General features: G+C 41.9%; 1 protein-coding gene across 1 annotated transcript in view; it reads right to left on the bottom strand.

The window, feature by feature from the left end:
• TANGO6 (transport and golgi organization 6 homolog) overlaps nt 1-21,034 on the bottom strand; it is a 182,027-nt gene that overhangs the window by 18,169 nt on the left and 142,824 nt on the right. Inside the window, exon 17 of the mRNA XM_059044805.2 lies at nt 13,838-13,951. Coding sequence (XP_058900788.1) covers nt 13,838-13,951 — 114 coding nt within the window. The remainder of the gene's footprint in view (nt 1-13,837; nt 13,952-21,034) is intronic.

The following is a 21,034-nucleotide window of genomic DNA, read 5'->3' as shown; positions in this document are numbered from 1 at the left end:
TGAGTGTTGGATGTAAGATGCCACAGTGGGCCATTGTCAGTGGTCATGTTGCTGTCATAGGAAAAAACTGGACTCCAGTGCGAGAGAATGAGACAAGAGATGCAGCATTTCAGTTCCTGATTCTAAGAGTCAATGACGACCAGATCTATCCCAGCTTTTCCCACAACAGTGTTGTTTGGTCCTTCTTTGGATTCGGTAGGCTAAAATGTTCTCTTTGCTTAAGCTAGTTCAGACTAGGTTTCTGTTGCTTAAAACCAAAAGAGTTCTGACTCTTGTCACACATGTCCTCCACACCTACTTTCTCCATCATTAGAGAGGGAAGAATGGAGGCTGCCTCCCGAAAGCTGGCATGTTAAACACATACAACTTCCTTGGCAGTCCAGAGGTTAAGACTGCACGCTCCCAATGCAGGAGGCACGGGTTCGATCCTTGGTTGGGGAACTAAGATCCCACATGCCACATGGCGTGGCCCAAAACAAAAACAAAACAAAACACATTTATGGGACTTCCCTGGCAGTCCAGTGGTTAAGACTCCATGCTTCTATTGCAGGGGGCACGGGTTCGATCCCTGGCTGGGGAACACAAGATCCCAAATGCCACGCTGTGCGGCCAAGAAAATGCCAACAACAACAAAAACAACAAAACCCATATGCACACACCATTGCTCCCTCCCCCCCTTTCCTGTCAGGAAAGAGATTAAAAAATGGCATTAAGGGGCTTCCCTGGTGGCAAAGTGGTTAAGAATCTGCCTGCCAATGCAGGGGACGCAGGTTCAAGCCCTGGTCCAGGAAGATCCCACATGCCGCCGAGCAACTAAGCCCGCGTGCCTAGAGCCCATGCTCCGCAACCAGAGAAGCCACTGCAATGAGAAGCCCGTGCACCGCAACGAAGAGGAGCCCCTGCTCACTGAAACTAGAGAAACAGCAACAAAGACCCAATGCAGCCAAAAATAAATAAAAATAAATAAATTTATTTTTTTAAATGGCATTAAGTTATAAGAACTAACAAGGCAATGGCAACACAAGTTTAGATCCTAGAAAGCAGCTGAATGAATCCTAGGGTCATGGTCCTGATTTGCCCAGGTCAGTATGGTTTACATCTGTTGTGCTGGTGTAATTATTAATAGTGTCCTCTTTCACTCTCAAAAGTGTTCTGGTTTGGATGGTAAATTGATTCATTAAACCTAAGAAGCCCAGAAGCAAGCCTAATGTACCACAGAAATATTTTAAAAAGCAGCTAATCAAGTTGAAAATGGTTGCTGATGGGGAGTAGGAATGGAGGGTAAGAAAGGAGGATGGGGCTATGGATCTTTGAATTAGCTTTGTAATACTATGTATATGAATAACTTCTTGGGAAATTAAATTTTAAAACAAATACACTAACAATAAAAAGGCAAATAACCCAATTAAAAATGGGCAAAGATTCTGAAGAGTCATTTCTCCGAAGAATATATAGAAATGGCCAACTAGCTCATGAAAAGATGCTCAACATCTTTAGCCATCAGGGAAATGCAAACCTAAACTATACCACTTTACTGAAAGCCTTCCCGCTAAACTCTGGAACAAGACAAGGATGCCCACTCTCACCACTTCTATTCAACATACTATTGGAAGTCCTAGCCAGAGCAATCAGACAAGAAAAAGAAATAAAACGTATCCAAATTGGAAGGGAAGAGGTAAAACTGTCATTATATGCAGATGACCTGGTACTAAATATAGAAAACCCTAAAGACTCCACATAAAAACTATAGAACCGATAAGTGAATTCAGCAAGGTAGCAGGATACAAGATTAATATACAGAAATCTGTTTCATTTCTTTATGCTAACAATGAAATATCAGAAAGGGAAAGTAAAAAAAAGAAATCCCTTTTAAAATCACATTAAAAAAAAAACAAACTTAGGAATAAACCTGACTAAGGAGGTGAAAGACTTATATGCTGAGAACTATAAAACACTGATAAAGAAAACTGAAGATGATTGAAAGAAATGGAAAGATATTCCCTGTTCTTGGATTGGAAGTATTAATATTGTTAAAATGGCCATACTACCCAAAGCAATCTACAGATTTAATGCAATCCCTATCAAATTACCCATGACATTTTTCACAGGACTAGAACAAATAATCTTAAAATTTATATGGAATCATAAAAGACCCAGAATTGCCAAAGCAATTCTGAGGAAAAAGAACAAAGCTGGAGGCATAATTCTTCCAGACTTCAGACAATACAGCAAAGCTACAGTAATCAAAACAGCATGGTATTGGCATGAAAACAGACACATGGATCAGTGGAACATAACAGAGAGCCTAGAAATAACCCACACACCTACGGTCAATTAATCTTCAACCAACTCCTTCAAGAATATACAGTGGGGCTTTCCTGGTGGCGCAGTGGTTGAGAATCCTTCTGTCAATGCAGGGGACACGGGTTCATGCCCCGGTCCGGGAAGATCCCACATGCCGCGGAGCGGCTGGGCCCGTGAGCCATGGCCACTGAGCCTGTGCATCCGGAGCCTGTGCTCCGCAACGGGAGAGGCCACAACAGTGAGAGGCCTGCGTACCACAGAAAAAAAAAAAAAAAAAAGAATATACAGTGGAGAAGAGATAGTCTCTCTGACAAGTGATGTTGGAAAAGCTGGACAGCAGCATGCAAATCAATGAAGTCAGAACACTCCCTCACACCATACACAAAAATAAACTCAAAATGGCTTAAAGACAAATATAAGACATGACACCACAAAACTCCTAAAAGAGAACATAGGCAAAACATTCTCTGACATAAATTGTAGCACTGTTTCCTTAGGTCAGTCTCCCAAGGCAATAGAAATAAAAGCAAAAATAAACAAACAGGATCTAATCAAACTTATAAGCTTTTGCATAGCAAAGGAAACCATAAACAAAATGAAAAGACAACCTACAGGACGGGAGAAAATATTTGCAAATGGTGCAACCAACAAGACCTTAAATTCCAAAATATACGAACAGCTCATACAACTCAATAACAAAAAGACAAACAAGCCAATCAAAAAATGGGCAGAAGACGTAAATAGACATTTCTCCAAAGAAGACATACAGATGGCCATGAAAGGATGCTCAACATCGCTGATTATCAGAGAAATGCAAATCAAAATTACAAGGTTAAAAAGAAAAACTACAATGAGGTATTGCCTCACACCAGTCATAATGGCCATCATTAAAAAGTCCACAAATAATAAATGCTGGAAAGGGTATGGAGAAAAGGGAACCCTCCTACACTGTTGGTGGGAATGTAAGCAGGTACAGCGACTATAGACTATATACTATATACTATAGACTATAGTATGGACGTCCCTCAAAAAACTAAAAATAGAGTTGCCATATGATCCAGCAATCCCAATCCTGGGCATATGTCCAGAGAAAACTATAATTTGAAAAGATATATGCACTCCAATGTTCACTGCAGCATATACAATAGCCAAGACATGGAAGCAATCTAAATGTCCATCAACGGATAAATGGATAAAGAAGATATGGTAACATATATACAATGGAATGCTACATAACCATAAAAAAGAATTAAATAATGCCATTTGCAGCAACATGGATAGACCTAGAGATTATCATACTAAGTGAAGTACGCCAGACAGAGAAAGACAAATACCATATGATAACACTTATATGTGGGATCTAAAATATGATACAAGTAAACTTCTTTACAAAACAGAAACAGATTCACAGGCATAGAAAACAAATGTATGGTTACCAAAGAGGACAAAGGGGAGGAGAGATAAATTAAGAGTTTGGGATTAGCAGATACAAACTACTAGATATAAAATAGATAAACGACAAGGTCTTACTTTATAGCACAGGGAACTATATTCAGTATCTTATAATAACCTATATTGAAAAAGAATATGAAAAAGAATATATGTATGTATAACTGAATCACTGTGCTGCACACCAGAAACTAACATAACTATACTTCAATAAAATTTAAAATAAGTATGGAGGTTCCTTAAAAAACTAAAAATAGAACTACCATATGACCCAGCAATCCCACTACTGGGCATATACCCTGAGAAAACCATAATTAAAAAAGAGTCATGTACCAAAATGTTCATTGCAGCTCTATTTACAATAGCCAGGACATGGAAGCAACCTAAGTGCCCATCACCAGATGAATGGATAAAGAAGATGTGGCACATATATAGAATGGAATATTACTCAGCCATAAAAAGAAACAAAATTGAGATATTTGTAGTGAGGTGGATGGACCTAGAGTCTGTTATACAGAGTGAAGTAAATCAGAAAGAGAAAAACAAATACTGTATGCTAACACATATATATGGAATCTAAGAAAAAAAAAAAAAAGGTCATGAAGAACCTAGGGGTAAGACGGGAATACAGACACAGACCTACTGGAGAATGGACTTGAGGATATGGGGAGGGGGAAGGGTAAGCTGTGACAAAGTGAGACAGTGGCATGGACATATATACACTACCAGACGTAAAACAGATAGCTAGTGGGAAGCAGCCGCATAGCACAGGGAGATCAGCTCGGTGGTTTGTGACCCCCTAGAGGGGTGGGGTAGGGACGGTGGGAGGGAGGGAGACGCAAGAGGGAAGAGATATGGGAACATATGTATACGTATAACTGATTCACTTTGTTATAAAGCAGAAACTAACACACCATTGTAAAGCAATTATACTCCAATAAAGATGTTTAAAAATTTTTTTAAATAAATAAATAAACTACACCACTTTATACCCATTAGGATGGCTCTAAATCTAGTAAATGATAATAACAAGTGTTAATGAGAATGTGGAACATTTGGAACCCTCATGCATTGTTGGGGGAAATAAAAAATGGTGCAGCTAGAAAACAGTCTGGCAGTTCCTCAAAAAGCTAAACATGAAGTTACCACATGACCCAGCAATTCCACTCCTAGGTATATATCCAAGAAAACTGAAAACATATGTTGCACAAAAACTTGTACACAAATGTTCATAGCAACATTATTTAAAATAGCCCCAAAGTGGAAACAACCCAAATGTCCATCAATGAATGCATAGATAAACAAATACGTTAGATCCATACAATGGAATATTATTCAGCCATAAAGAGTAATGAAATCCTGATACATGCTACAATATGGATGAACCTTGACCACATTATGCTAAGTGAAGGGAGCCAGACATAAAAGGTGGTATATAGTATGATTCCTTTTACACGAAATGTCTGGTAAAAGCAAATCCATAAACAGAAAGTAGGTTAATGGTTGCCATGGGTTGGAGGGAGGGGGTAATGAGGGAGTGACTGCTAATGAGTATGGGGCGTCTCTTCAGGGGTAACGAAAATGTTCTGGAATTAGATGGTGGTGATGTTTGCACGACTTGAAGAATATACTAAAGCCCCTGAATTGTAGACTTTAATTTTAAGGATATGAGTTATAGCTCAATTTAAGAAATTATGTAAGAAAAAACTACAAGGTGATGGGGAGAAGGGGATATAATGCTACTGATAAACAGAGCACACTCATTCTACCCTCCTTTGGGTCAGCAGAAGAGGCCTTGCAGAAGTGTCTTTGTGTGCCTGGTCCTGGCCTTGCCTCTCTTCTGTTCACCAACTTCTCTCAGGTTGGGTCTGTCTCCAGCCTAGTCCTGCTCCTCTCTTGACACCCTTCCAGTCCTGCTCTCTCAGATCCCGGCTCAGATCCTGGGACAAACATGCCACTTAAAAATGCCCCTGATAATCTCCAGGGTTATCTAGCTGCAAATCCTCTTTACCTCAGGGGTTTAAAGGCATGACTTCCGAATTGCTACCCCATACAGAAATCTCGTATTTGAGAGATGGTAGAGATCCTTAGAAAAGCAAGCATTCATTAATGACTAAACATCTGGTTTTTAATGTGTCAGAATGAACATTTGAAAAGTTGTGCTTCTGGTCTGACTGGGTCTTAGGAAGTAAAGAAAGTCAACACGATTTTTTGGCAACACCTTGCCAGAGAGAAGTGATGAGAGCTTGCTATCTACAGAGAAAGTATATGGCTAAACAGGAACTGGAGCTCAGTTCAAGTCTGTATTCAATTAACCAGACCGTCGCTCTAAACGTTCTCAGCATGGGAAATTTAACTGGTGACTGCTTATTGTATATTTTCACCTATTACTGGTGTAATTCTTTGCCTTAAAAATAATCTTTATCTGCTCTTTCTTTAAAAAACAAATAAGCAGTTTAAGGTACAGAACACTACAGCCAGCTAGAGCACAGCACAGGCCTTAGAGACACACAGCCAGAGTTTAAACCATCTCTGCCACTTACTAGCCATGTGAGTGTGAGTGGTTTGCTTAACCTCTGAGGGACTTCCTTTAGTCATCGGTAACATGAGGGTAACAACACCTACCCCTCAGAGTTCCTGAGAGAATCAACTGAGACAGCACAGTAACTCAATAGCTCAGTGCCTGCTTTATGAGAACAGACAGCATTACTATTGTTATTTTGTGGTACCTTATCCACTGCTTCCTAGTGGTAGGCAAAAAAGGGTGAAAACAGTGTTGGAGGTCAAATCAAGTCCAAACATTTAAGTCCTTTTGGTTTAATATCTACAAAGCTTCTAGGTTCTTATGCATTTTCCCAGTCGAGTTGGTGTCCATCATGAGGAGGAACAAGGTGACATGTGCAGTCATGAGATGCTTGCAGAGTTGAAAGGCTGGACTCCATGTAACAGAGTCTGCCTTCCAAAATCTGAGATGACCAATGGTGAGGGCCTGGCATGATAAAGTGTAAGGTTCTAAAGTTCCAGCCATGAAAGAAACTGCCTATTCATTTAGATTGAATATAAAATTATCTTTGGTGGGTTTTAAACAATCCTTCAAAAACCCAGCAAATCTATGGACCAGACAGCAGTAGTGGTTGTGGTGGTGGGAGTGATAATAATAATAACAACACCTCTACTATAATCATCATCGTTGTTGTCTTTTATATTTGAGACACTCCACTCAGAATAGGCTCTTCTCAAGATGCAGCAATAATGAACAGATGGAGAAGCATAAGCATGAGACAGAAAGGACTACAGAATCCTATGGGTCTGTTATGGGTTGAATCGTGTCCCCCGCTCCCCCCCAAAAAGTATGTTGAGGTCCTAACCCCCAGTACCTCAGAGTGTGACCTTACCTTATTTGCAAACAGAGTTGTTGTGATGTAACTAGTTAAGATAAGGTCATACTGGAGCAGGGTGCGGCCCTAACCCAATATGACTGGTGTCCTTACAAGAAGAAAGCCATGTTTACATGACAGAGACACAGAGGGAGAATGCATGTGACCATAAAGGCAGAGATTGGAGTAACACAGCTGCAAGTCAATAAACACTAAGGATTGCCAGCAAACCACTGGAAGCTGGGGAAAGGCAAGGAAGGATTTCCCTAAAGGCCTCAGAAGGAGAATGGCTCACCTTGATTTTGGACTTCTGGCCTCCAGAACTATAAGACAGTAAATTTTTGTTGTTTTAAGCACCCGATTTGTGGTACTTTGTTACGGCAGCCCTAGGAAACTGATACGGGGCCTAAGAGGATTTTTTCTTCTAAGATTGAAATGCAGCAACAGCAAGGAGAATGTCTAAGAGTGAGTCAGAGGGAAGTGTCTGTGGGGGAAGAAACATTTATAAACTTACAATATATTTAAAAATCCCTCCATGCCTCTGTCTCTACGGCATCATAAACAATGTCCAAAAATGCTAAATTCTCATTTAATGCCGTTTATTTTTATTTATTTATTTTTAATGCCGTTTATTAATATTATCAATGTGTAAACACCCAAGCCTGGGCCATTAGCGGATGACCAACAGAACTGCTACCTTGGTCAACTGGCCGTAGCCTTGTGCTCCCAGAAAGGAGTGAAGCTCCTTAATTTCAGTCTTGAAATGACTCTCCCAAGCACTTTTTCAAAGTTTACAAGAGGAGTAATTATTACCTGGATCCCAGTCATTTTAATATAAATGTTCTTTTCATTTGCGCCTTCGATCTGTTAAAAGGAGCAGTGTCTGTGGAACTAGCTCTGGGAAGGAAACTGGGCTCATTTAACTATATCCATAGCACACACACACACACACACACACACACACACAAAAACCCCACAACAAATGCTCTTAAAATAACTTTCAGGATAAAACAAAGCCAAAGGAAGGAAAGTTTCCATTCAGTCTGTCCCTTCACTTATAACTTGCTGTTTGTGCTGTGTCAGAGATTAAGTGTCACATCCTCCTCAGGTTCTAGTTCTCGGTCTGGACAGACAAGCACAAGGTGAACCCAGGACGCATGCACTAATCTTTTTGTATGGACCACGTGTAACTGCTGTCATTAAACAAGCATAACATGCACAAACCATTTTCTTTCTTTTTTTTTCTTTTTAGCCACAGTTTGCCTTCTCTCTCACAAAGAAGTAGGAGAGTAACTTCCAACTGCACAAAAGTTAGTGAAACCACTATTCCTAATGTTACTAAGAATAGGCTTCTATCAACAGAGTCCAATATTGGACTCGAAAGAAGGAATTAAAAGCCATTCTTGGGGGCTTCCCTGGTGGCGCAGTGGTTGAGAGTCCGCCTGCCGATGCAGGGGACACGGTTTCGTGCCCCGGTCCGGGAAGATCCCACGTGCCGCGGAGCGGCTGTGCCCGTGAGCCATGGCCGCTGAGCCTGCGCGTACGGAGCCTGTGCTCTGCAACGGGAGAGGCCACAACAGCGAGAGACCCGCGTACCGCAAAAAAAAAAAAAAAAAAAAAACATTCTTGGGTGGAGGGCTGGATTTGGCTCTGAACCTGATTCAGCCATCAATTAATAATTAATCCCAAACTCTTCCCCCTGAAGACGCTTCCAGGTTTTGCTTATTTTTGAAGATATGAGATGGTGTTATGGTTGGTTGTCATCTTGAAGGAATGAATTCTAAAGCCTACTATTTAACTCTCACTAGACAGAGTAGAGAATATTCTTTTGTCATTTCAAATTAGGGATTAGGGACTTCCCTGGTGGTGCATTAGTTGAGAATCTGCCTGCCAATGTGGGGGACACAGGTTCGAGCCCTGGTCCCGGAAGATCCCACATGCCTCAGATCAACTTAAGCCCATGCGCCATGGCTACTGAGCCTGCGCTCTAGAGCCCATGAGCCACAACTACTGAGCCCACGTGCCACAACTACTGAAGCCCAGGCGCCTAGAGCCGGTGCCCTGCAACAAGACAGGCCACAGCAATGAGAAGCCCGTGCACCGCAACGAAAAGTAGCCCCCGCTCAACGCAACTAGAAGCCTGCACGCAGCAACAAAGACCCAACGCAGCCAAAAGAAAAAAAAAAGCAAGGAAGAAAGTTTCAGTATTAAAACGTCACCATACTTAGTCACTACAAACCCTTGTGTGAAGTTCTCAAGTATTCCACAGTTCTTCTAAGAAGTCAACTTTCAGTAAACTATGCAGAGGACTGTGGTAGTAATTACCTAAATAAATCTAGAAATATGGTCAACCCCAAATCACTCATTCTTAAGATAATCAATTTTTTTTCCATTGTATATACAGTTGATTCTCATTATTTATGGTAGTTATGTTCTAAAAAGTTGTGTGAACACTGAATTAATGGATACTGAACCACTGCTCCTAAGGGAAATACCGGGTTAGGATTCTGACAGCCTCTGGTCACACCAAATCACTCATTCAAAAATCTTTTTCTTGCAAATCAAAACTACAGTGAGGTACCACCTCACACCAGTCAGAATGGCCATCATTAAAAAGCCTACAGATAACACAGGCTGGAGAGGGTGTGGAGAAAAGAGAACCCTCTTACACTGTTGGTGGGAATGTAAATTGGTACAGCCACTATGGAAAACCAGTATGGAGGTTCCTCAAAAAACTAAAAATAGAGTTGCCATATGATCCAGCAATCCCAATCCTGGGCATATATCCAGACAAAACTATAATTCAAAAAGATACATGCACCCTTATGTTCATAGCAGCACTATTTACAATAACCAAGACATGGCAACAACCTAAATGTCCATCAACAGATGAATGGATAAAGAAGATATGGGGTATATATACACTGGAATATTACTCTGCCATCAAAAAGAATGAAATAATGCCATTTGCAGCAACATGGATGGACCTAGAGATTATCATACTAAATGAAGTAAGTCAGAAAAAGAAAGACAAATACCATATGATAGCACTTCTATGTGGAATCTAAAATATGATACAAATCAACATATCTACCAAACAAAAACAGACTCACAGATACAGAGAATAGACTTGTGGTTGCCAACAGGGAGGTGGGGTAGGGGAGGGAAGGAATGGGAGTCTGGGATTAGCAGAGGCAAACTATTATGTATAGGATGGACAAACAACAGGATCATACTGTATAGCACAGGGAACTATATTCAACATTCTGTGACAAACCGTAATGGGAAAAAAAAAAATATATATATATATATATACATATATACACACACACACACATATATATGTATGTATATATATTTTTTAAAAACGGAGTCACTTTGCTGTACAGAAGAAATTAACATTGTGAATCAACTATACTTCAGTAAAATATTAAAAAAATCTTTTTCTTTTCTTTCTGTTCTCCACACTGGATGATTTCTATTGCTCTACCTGCAAATTCACTTATTCTTTCCTTGGTCATCTCCATTCTGCTTTTAATTCCATTAAATGATTTTTAAAAACCTCAGATATTATAGTTTTAATTCTAGAACTTCAATATGGCTTTTTAAAAATAATTGTTTCTATTTCTTTGCTGAGACTTCCTATCTTTTATTTAACTGTAGGCATATTTTTCTGTTACTTCCTTGAGGATAATTACAATAGCTGCATTAAATTCCTTGTCTGATAATTCTAACATCAGGATTATCTTGGGGTTGGTCTCAGTTAATTTTCTTTTCTACTGGGAATATGTTCCATTTTCCTGGTGTTTTATATATTGAGTATTTTGGGTTGTATCCTGGACATTACGAATGTTACATTATGGAGACTGGACCCTGTTCTCCAATTAGTGCATTTTTTTAAAAAAATCAGGTAATTATCTTGCTTGGTTTAGGGTACAGCCAGAGATGTGGGCACACAGAATTTAGGAATCCTCTCTCTGGATCTTTCCCTTCCAGGATCCCCCCCTTTCTCTCCTGTAGCTGTGGTTCCCCCAGATTCAGTCTTCTGGTTCCCCAGCCCAAAAAGACTGTGATTTCTCCACCAGTACCCCTAATGCACTGCACGCCTCCCTAGACATAACCTGCCCCTAGGCTGAAAGCCAAGAAAATAGGAACTTACTCTATACAGCACCTCTCCTCTAAACATGGACACTCCATGAGAATCTGCCTGCTTCTGACCACTCTTTAGTGTCCTCGGCTAACTACTTACGATATTATGTCCAGAGTTCATAGTTGTTATGAACGAGGGCCAGTCTGGTAGGCTGTTGCTCAGTCATTACTATCCCAGTTATTCATTATTGTCTTTGGAATGAATTTAGGAATATGGATGTTCTAAACATTTACAGTTCTTAGAATAAACAAATCACCTTGCAAAGACTTAACTTGGGAAGAGCTGGATAGTTAGGCACAATTTTCTCATGCTGCCGCCCAGCTCATCTCCTCCACGATGAGGAGGGCTGTTCTTAACTCTGAGGCCAACAGAAAGTACAGGTCTAAACATACCTCCTTCTCCTGGGTGTTCCTCATAAATTCAGTTTTCACCAAAGGTAAGGTAGAATGAGCTTAAAAGGGGTTCCCTCCTGGCTTCAGGCTATACTTGGGAATCAGTGAATAAACAGATACGATCATAAGGCCAAAACAAGGCTAAGAAGAGAAAATAAGTGTTTCAATAAGAAAGTGAATGCTGTATTTCCCTCCAATGTGGATATTCTGACTATGCAAATGGGAAAGAGGTAAAAGCTACCTCATCAGTTGGGGGTGGTAATGTCTTCCCCCTCTCTGATCCCAAACTATCTCCTGATTTTCTGGACCTCTACCTCTTACTGGGCTCTCTGCTTTCTTTTCAAGCTACCAGAACCACAGAGTTTCTTGGTTGGCACATCTACGAGCAACAGAGAATTCACTGAAACCTAGGATTATCTTTTGGCACTCCACAGCTTGAGAGACAGTGATTAGAAGGAAAAAAAACAAAACAAAACTTCAACAAGGTGGCATTTTCATTTCAGCTGTTCCTGGGGGCAAAACAGAGCAGTAAAGAAAATCTTAGATTGAAAGCTTTGTGGTTATCTCTGCTTCTAGTTCAAGTGCCCCAATTATAATCACACCTACGATTACAAGATTTAACACACCTGGTCTCAAGGATGCAACAGGAAGAGGAATCATACCCTCATCTCATCCCATTTCCTTTCCTTTATTCACTGAGTAAACACGATTTATAAATTCCAGTGAGTGCAGACTAGAGGTGGTTTGGAGAACAGAGGTTTTTCATTCACTTGGCTTTTTCAAAGTGGCAAAAATCTTCCATGGCCACAAATTATTTTAGTACTGTTGAGACAAGCAGTGTTGCTTTCATTGGCTACACACCGATGTGAGAAACCTGGATAGAGTTTCTATTTCTTCTCTCACTTTACTAACCAGACAGTTTGCTCTGCTACGGACACACAGACACACGCACACACACTCTTACTGAGTAAGGGTGTGTGCACTTACAGAGTTTCTAAGATTTATTTTAAGAGTGTTGTAACTCAAATTTTAAAATAAATTTTGAAATAATTGTAGATTTACAGAAAACTTGCGAAGACAATAGAGAATTCCCGTATACTCCTCACCCAGTTTCCCCTATTGTTAACAACTTATATATAACAATGGTATATTTGTCAAGAGTTTTGTAGATCTTGACAGTGGGTAAAAAACACTGAGTCTTTCTTAATTCCATTTTGTACAGCAGATTCTCAACAAGAGCAGTGTGTACCCTAAAACAAGTATCTGAGATATCAAGTTATGATCTCTATGTCCCCCACTCCTACCAAGGTCCTAGATCATTACTAGGGGATAACACTTGTACAAAAATGGTGTCAGGAACTTGATATGGCAAAATACTAGCACGAACAAAGCCATGTGTCTGACAAAACACTTTTCTAATGGCTTCAATGACACTTAGTTAAATACTGATGTGCCAGCCACAGACGAGCATTGTGGATGCCAGGAAGTAAATTATTAATGCAAACTCTCTTTATAAAGTCAACTGGGAATGAATTTCCATTAAAATCAAGAAGAAAATTAATTTAGAGGTTACTCATTCTCAGCATACATATGGACATATAAACCTTCCTGGACTGTCCACACACTGGGGAGGAATCCAGCCAAACCTACTTGGAGGAGGAATAAAGGTTTAATTTATGCAACAACAAAAATCTCATGGATTGAACTCACAGCTAGAAAGGAAACATTTGAAATGAGGCCCTTTAGTGATTCTGTATGAACAATGAAATGAGTCAGGAAGACAAATCACTCAAGTTCAGGCTATAGAGGCAGGCTTGGTGCAGTCCAGCTAGCTAGCTCACCCTGGAACCTGTCCCTCTGAGGGGAATGCTGGGACCCAGAATCTCAACCTGTAAACTTGTGCCCTGGTTTTTCTGCAGTGGTTAGTGTGCAGTCTGCCTAATACGTTACAGAGGAAACAGACTCATTGAAGATGCAAACAATACAATCTTCCTGCAAACAATACAATCTTCCTGCAAACAATACAATCCCTGCTGACTGATTCATCTGCATGAATTCATCCGGGGGGGAAAAAGGTTCAAGGCCTCCCCTGGTGAAAGGAAGACTGCTAAACAGATAAAGACCAAACAGGTAGGGAATTTGCAAATGGTAAGAGACTGACGTACCTCAGTAGCTTTCTGGCTGAGTCCCCGAAGCAGCAGCACAATCACATGGACAGCAGCTCTGCGCACCTGAACTTCATGGTCTGTTTTAGCCACAGCAATCAGACAAGTTGTTACCTAAGAGGGTGAGGGAAGAAGTCAATAAAAATCAGGATTGCACAATTACCTAAAACCTTTCAACTGTGTTCCATATTCTACACATTCATCACAAACAATCTGGCTGAGAGAGGGGTGGGTTGCTTCCTCATTCTCCATGAAGAGGGAGAGATATAGTGGTAGAGGTCTTGATTTAGTCTGGCTTTTCTAGAAAGGGGCAAAATCTGGTTTGGAATTCCGGAGGGAGACTAGGGAGTGGGAAGGAATACAGGTATATAATAAAGGTATGGTCAAAGGTGAACATTTCCTCAAAGGTGGGAAGAACTGTTACTTGCCCCACTGTGGGGACATCAAATTGAAGGAAGAAAAAATAGTCTGAAACACAGTGGCTTTTAGGGACAGAGGACCATGGAGATTTAGCTAAGTAGGCTTCAGAGTTCAAGGTCTGGCATGAATATCAACGTGCCAACTGATGAAAGTTTCATCCCAGGGATAGAGAAATACATAAATATTCAAACTGATCTTCTTCTAGTGTGTCCAGATGTCCTGGTACACTACAATTCTAGTGTACACCCACGTGAGTTACCAGGGGCCAATTGCTGAGACTCCCTGCCTGGGCTTCTTCATTTGTGGAATGGGTCTTTCAGTGCTCATTTACTTTAGAAGACAGCTCTATAACAGAAAGGACTTAGAAATTACTTGCAAAACATGGTAATGTTTACTTGCAGATCTATAGCTAATAATTATATGTCATAAAATGAGAAAATTTCTATATCCTGTACCAGCCATCCTGCCCCCACCCTGCTCCGGGTAGGCACAAAAATATTCTAAAACCTCCATAAAGAGATACCACTAGAAAACAACAACAACAAACAGCAACAAACCTTTCTAAGGCATCCGTGCAAGAATGAAAAGGTAAAAACAAAAATTTTGGAAGTGTGACCAATGACCACAAAAATATGAAGGTAAGTCTAAATTCTTCAATTGGTCTCTCACATACTTTGTTATGTGATTTACTGTGTCAGTGTGTATCTTGGCCAACTGTGGAAGGCTTTCTAACCATGATAAGAAAATAGCCAGATTGTGTGCTTGGGAACATGTATAAATACATATTATGTTTAAAGAATGGTTTTTTAAAAGGTTTAAAAAAAGAATCCAGGCACAAATGAGGAAATAGGCTTGTGCAGAAATTTTAACTATGCAGGTTGTATTTTTCACAGCTTTCAAACAGTTGGGCATAGTTCAAAGTGTCTAATCAGTGATGGCAAAGGGATTAGAAGAAGTAGTTTGTGCTTAAATATAATTGCATCTGTGATGCACTGGCATTTAATCCAGTTGTACATCTATTAGACAAACTTGATGCTTACAAGTGAAGGGAAATCCCAGAAAAGCTCAACTCTTTGGGGGCTGTTTTTCAATAAGACCCAGCAAGCTGCTTCTGCTTTTGACCTGGAACCCTGACTCGAGGTCATCAGTGGCTTCCATGCCTCTGGCATTAACAGTAGAAGCAATTCAGTCCTAGGAGGAGTCCCTTGGGTGACCTCCAAACAGGCAACAATATAATAGGTACCTCCACTTGCAAGCTTAGTATTTAAGAGGTAAGAGCTGAAATCAGAGAAACAAGTTAGAGCTAGGTCTGAGTCCTTCCTGACACATAAAAGTTTAGCTTATTTAGTCTGATAACTAAAGTATGAAAGCCAGCCCAGGGCCATGTAATGCTCAGACTCCCCCAAGCTTTTTGCCTGCTTCCCTCTAGGTTTAGTCTTGGGTCTGTGTTTCCACATTTGGCAGGCAAAAGCCTCCGAGCCTGGAATCCCACCGGTGTCCAGCTTTGCCACCTCTGTTCTGCCTCACTATGCTGGTGGGCCATGCCTCTGCCTCAGGGCTCAGTGTAGCACCAGCTCTGACTGTCGGGCATTTATTCCACAGTCAAGAGAGGCAGAAGCATCCTGGCTGGAAAAGGGCTTCCCCTGCAAGGCCAGTCCTTGAATCCCAGTGCCACCCCGCAGGTGTGACTGAGAGGAGCTGGTTGTTACAAGCCCTACTGAGATCAGCTGGAATGGCCTCCTGCTCTTAGTGATTTATGCACCAGACTGTACCAAGTCCGTCTGCAATTAGCCATCCAGGACAATCAGGAAGAAGCCTGTGAACAGAAGAGTTCCTGGACCTTCCTCAACACCTCTGTCACAGGACCAAATCCCATGAAAGGGACAATGTTCGGTTGTGCAAAATTTTTTTTTTCTTTTTTTTGCAGTATGCGGGCCTCTCACTGTCGTGGACTCTCCCATTGCGGAGCACAGGCTCCGGACGCGCAGGCTCAGCGGCCATGGCTCACGGGCCTAGCTGCTCCGCGGCATGTGGCATCTTCCCGACCGGGGCACAAACCCACGTCCCCTGCATCGGCAGGCGGACTCTCAACCACTGCGCCACCAGGGAAGCTCGCAAAATATTTTTAAAGCATCAGAATTTTAGTATGGTCTTGCAGATATCATTGAGAGATAAGAACAGCCTTCTGTTCATGTCAAGCTCCCGCAACCAACCCGTAACGTTGCTCTTCTACAAGCCAGTGGAGTAGACTCCTCGTCAAACACCAGAAGCAGGGAGGTCGCATGGCCGCTCTCTTCCATCTGTCCAGTCTGAACAAGTCGCCCCCATGGCCAGTCTCTCTCACCTCCAACCCCAAGGACATACTCAACACTGCCTTCCACCCCCACCTAAAAGCTTTGGTGGATAGACAGATGATGTAAGGTCTTTACTAATGTATGAATTGGAAGTCTTCCCAAAGGGCAGAAACCTATTCCATGGGATCTTCATGTTACCTGCCCTAAGGGTCAATGTACCTATTCTAGTAAACCAAACTATGGAAGGATATTTTTTAACTGGCTAAATTATGTGAATCATATCCATTTTTGAAAGCCATGCAGAGACAAAAATGACGACTGCTTTGGAAATGCTAAAGGTCAGTTTAAGCAATTTGATACTTGATAGGAGCCAACAGAAATACAGAAAACATCACTCCCCAAACAGCTGGCATGCACCAAGCATACTCAGAAATATAAATAAAGATAAAACAAATGGCAAGAGTACCAAAAACCAACTTTGGAAAATTCCAGAAGAGAGGTAGCAGAATTGAGGTATCAAGAGAGCATGATTTCAACTTTCCAGCTGCACCTTCATCCCTTTCCCTAAAATCTCCTGCTAAAATTCAGTCAGCCTGCTAACTTGTTCGAAACTAGACCATCTGTCCTTCTATTTTGTAAACTAAGAAACTTGACCGGCAAAGGCAGGGTGGCCTCTAATTCCCGCATGCTTTGCTTTACCTGATGTGGGGGACTTCCCTGGTGGTCTAGTGGTTAGGACTTTGCCTTCCGATGCAGGGGGTATGGCTTCGATCCCTGGTCTGGGAGCTAGGATCCCAAATGCCTCAGGGCCAAAAAACCAAAATATAAAATGAAGCAATATTGTAACAAATTCTATAAAGACTTAAAAAAAAAAACCTCACGTGGAACAGAACCATGGTGGCTCCGTTCGCTTCCTTGAGGTTTCCCAGGACATCTACCTGAGCCCTCATCTCAGTGCATGAGCTGTAACTTAGGAAACCGCACTGATTGTGGCAAATCTGGTAATCAATTCAGATCATTTAGTGGCTCAGAGGTGATAGCTCTGCATCAGACCCCAAAGCTCGGGTTTGTGGAATTCTGGGCACTACCTTACAAGTGGCTTGCTCCTGCACTTGTCACCTGGGGCGTATCTTATTTGCTGTACCGGGGATGGGCCTCTCACTGTGGTTCGCTTAAATCATATTTACTTTTCATGGAGAACGATAAAAGATGAAAGAGCCTATCAAGATTTGGTTTTAAGCAATACAGTTCTTGACAAGAACAAGGAGAAATCGGAGAGCAATAATAATGCTCTCCAAACAGATTAAATCTTGACATCAACAGAGAAGAAAAACCTGAATTCCCAGTACAGAGACTGTGGAAGGGTTGGTCCTATCCCTGACGTTCCTTCCCTACCAGCAAGCGCTGTCACGGCACAGACAGGGCCCAAGTCTGGACCATGCAACAGGGAGGACAGCTTTCTTCAGATGCCCAAGAACCACAGCGAAGACCCCCAGATCAGATCACATCAGAAGAGCCAATGGTGGTTGGTTTGTTCAATTTTACATCAAAACAAGTTACACTTCCCCTCTTTCTCTGCCTGGCTAACACTTGATCAAGGTGACATTCTTGCTGTCCGGTAAACCCTGACAGTTTACCTGAGGGTCCCAGCTCCGTGTTCCCTCAGCACCTTGGGCTTGTCCTAGGAGATCACTCTAGTCCACTGTTTATTTATTCCTCTGTGTTTCACACTCTACTGAGATTTCCTTGGGGGAAGAGATTGGGTCCTTTGTCTGTGTCCTCTAACATACCTGGCACATGACAAACACACACGAAGAAGAATGCCTTCAGTTTGCAGCCAAAGACAAGTTTCCCCAGAGTTAAAGCTCCTTCTCCACCAGTACACGCTGGGGCCAAGCATTTCTGAGACTACAAGAGACCTCAAGAGTTTTCATGACACACTGAAAGAACTGTCGTAGAAGAAGACACAATGATCTTTCAAAATAAGTTAGATCGGGCTTCCCTGGTGGCGCAGTGGTTGAGAATCTGCCTGCCAAGGCAGGGGACACGGGTTCGAGCCCTGGTCTGGGAGGATCCCACATGCCGCGGAGCAACTAGGCCCGTGAGCCACAACTACTGAGCCTGAGCATCTGGAGCCTGTGCTCCGCAACAAGAGAGGCCACAATAGTGAGAGGCCCACGCACCGCGATGAAGGGTGGCCCCCGCTTGCCACAACTAGAGAAAGCCCTTGCACAGAAACGAAGACCCAACACAGCAAAAATAAATTAAGTAATTAATAAACTCCTATCCCCAACATCTTAAAAAAAAGAGAGAGAAAGAAAGTCATGTAAGATAGCTACTTTTCTACTGATGACATTTAAAAAAAAAAAGATCATTTCATTCCTCTGCTTTGGCTTCCCATCTCACTCACAGTAAAAGCCAAAGCCCAGAATGCTCTCTCCCCATGTATCTGCCTGGATCAGCTCCTGCTCCCTTCATGGCTCTGCTTAAGTCACTCATCAGTGAAGCTTCTCCTGTTCATCCAAGTTCACATACAATACCAAATTCCCTCCATGTCCCTTGCCTTACTAGATTCACCTCCTTAGCACTTACTCCATCTGACACAGTATATATTTGTTTACACACTTGCTTGTTTGTTCCCCAACTCTCCTCTCTAGAATGTCAGCTCCACAAGGACAGGAACTTCTCTGTAATCAGAGCTAGATCCCCCCCGACCTAGCATAAGGCTTGGTTGAAGTCTCATAACTGGCACAGAGTAAGTGCTCAGTAAGTATTTGTCAAATGAAAAACAAATGAATGAAGAATTACTTAAAAGCCAGGCCAAATCTCCCACTTTTTCAATGAGAATGGACAAGAGTGATGTGACTACAGGAGGACTCAATGGCTGAAATACTAAGACTGTCAGGTGTCCAATCATGTTCAAACTTGCAGTCCACCCAAGGCAGCTGGTTTGGCACTGATGACATGGCAAGTGTGGGATGCTACATAAGAAGGAACATCTAAAAAGAAGAGACAGAAATTATGTGGGACGGAAACACCTGGTTTTTCAAATCAGCGGGAATATACTGTCTTCTGAAGTTTCACTGCCAAAAGCAAGTGCTATTAAAACAGAGCTACATGACCCTTCCTGTCAGTAGCTTTTCTCACGTGGTAACTCCCTTCTTTTTCAGGGGCACAAAAGTAATCTTCTAAATGAATTGAAACATTTATTGAGAGATAATACAGAGGAGTGGTTAAGAGCACAGATATAGGAACCAACTGCCTGCATTCAAATCCCAACTTTGCCACTTCCGATCGGCATGAACTTGGCAACTGATTTAATTTCTCTGTGCGTCAGTTTCCTCTTTGAGGATTGGATCAGCTGACTTACAAAAGGCACTAAGAAGAGTGTTAAGTGCTTGCTATGATTACTACTTTTTTTTTTTTGGCCGCACCACGCAGCATGCGGGATCTTAGTTCCCTGACTAGGGATCGAACCCATGCCCCCTGCAGTGGAAGCGTGGAGTGGACCGCTAGGGAAGTCCCAGTTACTATTTTTAAAACGTGTAGGAACTAGTCTTCCCAAGTAAGCCTTGTCTTCCTCTTCCTTCAATATTAATCAGTAAACACTTACTGAGTACCTGCTATATGCCAAATGCTGTGTTTGGCGCTAGGCGGTATACAAAGGTAAATAAAGACTGGTTCTGTTCTTGCTGTGCTCACAATTATTAATGGTAATAAACACTCCTGGGATTGATGTTACAGAGTGTCCAGGTCTCTAGAAGTGGGGCAGGGTCACTGGACAAGGGGTTTGCCTGACAGGTGCCCCCAGGGCAGCAGCTCCTCACATTCAATTCTAAGGTTGAAACCAAAGGAAGGATTCTCTCTTTGTGTTAGCACCCATGGTAAGCAAATAGTCTACTACCTATTCATACTTCATTTCTGAGGGCTTAATAAGCAATGCTCAATTCTCGCCGTGAGCCAGAGGTTGTAAAGCTAACAAGGCCCTTCATCATGTAGCCTCTGCCTGGTCTCTTGTTTCAGACCTGCTACCAGCTAACCGCTCACCCCAGCCCTTCACTCTAACCTTTTGGATCTTCCTATAGTTCTTCAAACATGTCAGGCTGTCCCAAACCACTGTGCCTTTGCACAAGCTGTTCCCTCTGCTGAAATGCTCGCCTCTGCTTTTTTGGGCTACCTAATTTCTACCTGTTCTCCAGATTCAGCTCTAAGAGTCTCTTCCTCCAGCACGTCTTTGACAACACCCAAACCTGACTGAGGGGCTCCTAAAATGTGCTCCCACAGCACCTAGCACAATTAACTGGACTGTAACTGTAACCACTGCTGTTTGTATCTTCCACAGGTTACCCATGCCCAAAAGACAAGGTAGTAACTTTCGGGTTTTGTATTCCTGGCCTGTAACAAAGGGCCTGGAACACTGCAGGTGTTTAGTAAATGTGCGACTGAGGACATTTGAAGGACACTGGTTACCCCTGTTCTCATC

This window comes from Kogia breviceps, chromosome 18 (assembly GCF_026419965.1).
Source record: "Kogia breviceps isolate mKogBre1 chromosome 18, mKogBre1 haplotype 1, whole genome shotgun sequence".
NCBI lineage: Eukaryota > Metazoa > Chordata > Mammalia > Artiodactyla > Physeteridae > Kogia > Kogia breviceps.
This window is presented reverse-complemented; position numbering and strand designations above follow the sequence as displayed.